At 42.9% G+C, this 5,542-nt stretch overlaps 1 protein-coding gene across 1 annotated transcript in view; it reads left to right on the forward strand.

The window, feature by feature from the left end:
• Positions 1–1,730: 1,730 nt before the first annotated feature.
• MYOF (myoferlin) overlaps positions 1,731–5,542 on the forward strand; it is a 177,463-nt gene continuing 173,651 nt past the window's right edge. Inside the window, exon 1 of the mRNA XM_011934357.1 lies at positions 1,731–1,924. Within this exon, the coding sequence (XP_011789747.1) occupies positions 1,827–1,924 (98 nt within the window). The 5' untranslated portion in view covers positions 1,731–1,826. The remainder of the gene's footprint in view (positions 1,925–5,542) is intronic.

The raw sequence follows: 5,542 nt of genomic DNA on the forward strand, positions 1-5,542 counted from the left end.
ACAGAGCGAGACTTGTCTCAAAAAAAAAAATAATAATAATAAAATAAAATTTAATAAAAGGCTCATGGTAATTTCAAAAGGCTATTTTCCTATGACACTTGCTTGTCATTGCAGGGGAGGGGACAGGAATGCTGTCATGGCACAATTTGATGTAGTGACTTAGTTTTGGCTAAAGTAGGGTTTCTAACTCTCAGTGTAGAGGCTTTATCTATTTTGTTTGTCATTGGCAAGATTGCCAGCTCACTTCTTGGCAAGAGGGATGGGAGAGAGAGGGAAAGGCAGAGAGAGTGGGAACATGGATAGACATGTGTTTCCTGACCATGCCTTGCTACATTTCTGGTTTCTTCCAGGAGCCTGACTGCTACTCCCAGTCAGTTCCTGAGGCATCTATACCTTTCGCCTTTCTTTTTCCCATTTTCCCCCTTTATTTCTCTTCTTAAACCTCTCCCTCTGAGGATGAGCAAGAAAATGAAAGAAATGAAACTCAAAGCTGGCTGGCTGGGTGTGGTGACTCACGACTGTAATCCCAGAACTTTGGGAGGCTGAGGTGGGTGGATCATATGAGGGCAAGAGTTTGAGACCAGCCTGGCCAACATGACAAAAACCCATCTCTACTAAAAAACACAAAAATTAGCAGAGCATAGTGGCCTATAATCCTGCTACTTGGGAGGCTGAGGCAGGAGGATTGCTTGAACCCAGGAGGAGGAGGCTGCAGTGAGCCAAGATAGTGCCACTGCACTCCAGCCTGGCGACAGAGCGAGACTCCGTCTCCAAAAAAAAAAAAAAAAAGAAAGAAAGAAAGAAAAGAAAAAGGAAAAAAGAAACTTGCTAAGGTGACATAGCTCAGAGTGGTGAGGCAGAGTCTCACACTCAGAGCTGGCTGACTAGCCCCAGGCCGCCTCTTGTGATCTCAGCCAGGCTGCACCGTCTTCATGCACCTTCTGGGACAGAAAGACACCATGGGCAGCTGTAGGTCCAGAAACAGTGGGGAGTGTCTTCTCCATTTTCACTGAAGGCAATTGGCAGCATTTGATGCGCCAGAAAAACTTAGGCGCCCAGCTCTCACCTCTGAAGGTGTTTTGAAGAAATTCTATGTTAAGTCATATATATGTGTGTGTGTGTGTGTGTGTGTGTGTGTGTGTATACATATATGGTAAAGAATCAACTCACAGTACATCAATTCTGAAAAACCATATTCCTTCCCATGCCCGGACCGCGTTTACTTGAAATAAACTCTGTCATTCCTTTGCCGTCCAGTAGGCGGCACCCTTTAGCTGCTTTAAAAAAGCTGAACATAGGGATACTGAGTGGGTGTGTTCAATAGCGTGAGAAGGAACAGCGAAAAGTCAAAAGAAAAAAATGACTAAAGTTTTAAAACTCCATGAAACTCAGAAGAAAATGAAAGCAGTGATGGACAAATCAATTAATTCAGTTTCACGAACCATTGCTAAAAGGCAGCAACGTTTTAGCGGTTTCCTGAGCTACCCGTATTTCTTAGCTCCAAATTCATGTTGGTTTCATTTGTTGCACGGAATTATTTTTAGTTTAAGGTGTGTCCTTTTCACTTCCACATTTCCCGAATTCGTAAGTCTGTGCCTGCGGCACTGCGTAGACGCGGGGAGTTCGGTATCAGTTTACACATTGCCTTCAGTAAAATCCGCCAGAGGTCCACCCATTTTTGCCTTTTCCTCTTCCTAGCCCCGTCCCTGGGAGAAATCCTCCCTTCACTGGGAGAGAACTTCTCTCCCGGGGCGGTGCGACCCGGAGCTCCAGCGCCCCAGTCTGCACTTCGTTTGCTGAAACTTGCTTTCTGCCAGCTAAGAACCATGCTGCGAGTGATTGTGGAATCCGCCAGCAATATCCCTAAAACGAAATTTGGCAAGCCGGATCCTATTGTTTCTGTTATTTTTAAGGGTAAGAAAAAGTTTTCTTCTTTTTCTGAAGCCCTGTTTTGGAATGTTAGTTTCTTGGGTCACCTTCTTGAAAAGTCTGCGTTTAGACGGCTGATGAAGCCAGTCTCTCCAGCTGCGTTTGTTACCTGCGCAGGACAGGGGAGAGGACCCATTTCTGGGGAAAGCATTTAATTTTCTCCAGGGCTTAAGACTCATGGAATGACCTGATATTTTAGCTCTAAGAGTGTGATTTCTGTAAGCTCTTGGTGGAAAATGTATTTGCCAATCCCTAAATTTCAGGTATCAACAAAGGTCTGTATTGGTTCAAAGTAAGTTTCAGTAGTCTTAGATGCATTTTAATTTTATCTGCCTGTGAGAAACGGGTAAAGGAGGAAGAAGAGCAATTAAATTGTTGGAGGCACTATTACTCCTTGAATCAGCCTGACGCTGCTTTGATTGTCAATGGGCTTCTGGGCGGTGGGGTGAAGTTCATAGTTTTACTGAGTTTTCCTGCCCTTTTGTGTCTTTGTAATTGTTTTTGTATCTAGGCAGTTGGGGTGTTTTTTTGTACATTCTGTAGCTTTTAGATTGTTCATTGAGGAAGAACTCTGGACTGCTAGTTTGCAGTTTGGGGATCTAGTTCTATCTTGCTTGCTGAATGACCTTGGGCAAGTTACTTCATTTCTCTGGGATCTCAATTTTCTTTTCTGCAAAACAGGCAAGAAGGGTTTATTTAGACAAGATTATCTCTAAAAGCCACATGGTTGGCTGAGTACAGTGGCTCACCAACCCTGAGCCAACTTTGGGAGGCCAAGACAGGAGGATTGCTTGAGCCCAGGAGTTTGAGGCTACAGTGAGCTGTGATCATGCCATTGCACTCCAGCCTGGGTGTAAAAATAAATAAAAATAAAAGGCTTGACCGGGCACTGTGGCTCATGCCTGTAATCCCAGCACTTTGGGAGGCCCAGGTGGGTGGATCATGAGGTCAAGAAATCGAGACCATCCTGGCTAACATGGTGAAACCCCGTCTCTACTAAAATACAAAAATTAGCTGGGCATGGTGGCGTACACCTGTAGTCCCAGCTACTCGGGAAGCTGAGGCAGGAGGATCACTTGAACCCAGGAGGCAGAGGCTGCAGTGAACCGAGATCATGCCACTGCACTCCAGCCTGGCGACAGAGCGAGACTTGTCTCAAAAAAAAAAATAATAATAATAAAATAAAATTTAATAAAAGGCTCATGGTAATTTCAAAAGGCTATTTTCCTATGACACTTGCTTGTCATTGCAGGGGAGGGGACAGGAATGCTGTCATGGCACAATTTGATGTAGTGACTTAGTTTTGGCTAAAGTAGGGTTTCTAACTCTCAGTGTAGAGGCTTTATCTATTTTGTTTGTCATTGGCAAGATTGCCAGCTCACTTCTTGGCAAGAGGGATGGGAGAGAGAGGGAAAGGCAGAGAGAGTGGGAACATGGATAGACATGTGTTTCCTGACCATGCCTTGCTACATTTCTGGTTTCTTCCAGGAGCCTGACTGCTACTCCCAGTCAGTTCCTGAGGCATCTATACCTTTCGCCTTTCTTTTTCCCATTTTCCCCCTTTATTTCTCTTCTTAAACCTCTCCCTCTGAGGATGAGCAAGAAAATGAAAGAAATGAAACTCAAAGCTGGCTGGCTGGGTGTGGTGACTCACGACTGTAATCCCAGAACTTTGGGAGGCTGAGGTGGGTGGATCATATGAGGGCAAGAGTTTGAGACCAGCCTGGCCAACATGACAAAAACCCATCTCTACTAAAAAACACAAAAATTAGCAGAGCATAGTGGCCTATAATCCTGCTACTTGGGAGGCTGAGGCAGGAGGATTGCTTGAACCCAGGAGGAGGAGGCTGCAGTGAGCCAAGATAGTGCCACTGCACTCCAGCCTGGGCGACAGAGCAAGACTCCGCCTCAAAAAAAAAAAAAAAAAGAAAGCTGGCAAATTGTTGGTTGGTTGAAAAAAATCTGAAGAGCAAAAATTGGATTTAAAAAAAAATTTTTTTAAATTTTAGAATAAGACTGGGTCTTGCTATGTTGCCCAGGCTGGTTATAATTCCCTTGCTCACACTTTCTTCCCACCTCAGCTTCCCAAAGTGTTGGGATTACAGGCATAAACTACCACACCCAGCTTAAAATTGGGCTCTTAAAGGACAAAGAGGTTTGAAAATCTGGCTACTTAATATCACGGACTCATGTTATGTCAGAGTTTATTTACGTGTGTTAGGTTTTATTAATTTTTTGTTTTCTTGAAGCAGTTACATAACAGTGACATAATATGAAGATTTTACATCCTTCATCATTGACATATAAAGACATTAAAATATATTGGGATCAGTCCGATCATGTAATTATTTAAGTCTTATAGATTATAGAGGTATTGGAGTTAACACTATATTGAAATCTGACTTGTTATTTGTCTGGAGTTTGTATGCACTGATGGAAGATTTTAAATGATGAAAAATATATCTAAGTCAATGAATGCAAACAATCAATTGAAAGTGGAAACCTTCAGTGAGGTTGGCAAATATAGTCTATCCAACCAATTACACATTTAACTTTAGTCTCTTTTCTGGCCTCCTTTGTTGATGTAAATCAAGTGGCAAAGTCATTCATTCGTTTAACTAACAAGCAACCTGACAGAGGAAAGGACACTCAACTCAAAGAGTAGGAACATCTGCATTCTAGCTGACATTAACTCAATGTCTGATTTAACTACCTGGGTCTCCAATTTCTCAGCTGTGGCATGATGGGAACTGGTCTTTAGATATCTTCCATCTTTTTGATTCTATAATTTTCTAGTTCCAGGTGTTGAGTTATCTGCTCTCAGCAAGATGTGAAATGCATTGCCTTAGGTGCTGGAGGGGATATAGTAATGAACACAGCTCTCTTCCTTCTTTCAGTCTGTGTCGGTGGTTTAAAATCCTGGTGATGGCAAACCCTTTACAGGTGTGTCCCCAATTTTGAGGACTGCGTAAAATTAAGTAACATTAAGTTCTGACTGAACTGAGGATACTTATAGCACAATACTGTCCATCAGAGGGAACATGGAACAAAGGCAGACACACTTCATAGTGTGTTGTGGGGTAGGGTATGGTAAAATGGAAAGAGCCCTACCATGCCTGTAATCCCAGCTGCTTGGGAGGCTGAGGCAGGAGAATCCCTTGAGCCTGGGAGGCAGAGGTTCCACTGAGCAGAGATTGTACCACTGCACTCCAGCCTGGGAGACAGAACGAGACTCCATCTCAAAAAAAAAAAAAAAGAAAGAAAGAAAAAAGGAAAAAGCCATACCAGAAGATCAAGGCAGCATCAAAGAAAGTCCCTGTGTTAACTGAAATATGTAAACATTTTGCCACTTGGATAAATAAGCAAAGTCAGGGCAGTAAGCAGCTCTTCTCAAACTATAAAACCAGGGGGGAAATGATTGTTAATGGTGATGCTCGCATAGACACTGTGAGGCCCTATTAGGCTATAGCTACGCTGCAATTGGGATTGTGCTCTACTGACAACCAACTGGTTTACAGCTGACCTCAGTCTTTCATGTTAAAACCCTTTCTTTCTTTCTTTCTTTCTTTCTTTCTTTCTTTCTTTCTTTCTTTCTTTCTTTCTTTCTTTCTTT

Source organism: Colobus angolensis, unplaced genomic scaffold (genome assembly GCF_000951035.1).
Source record: "Colobus angolensis palliatus isolate OR3802 unplaced genomic scaffold, Cang.pa_1.0 Scaffold134, whole genome shotgun sequence".
NCBI classification, from domain to species: domain Eukaryota; kingdom Metazoa; phylum Chordata; class Mammalia; order Primates; family Cercopithecidae; genus Colobus; species Colobus angolensis.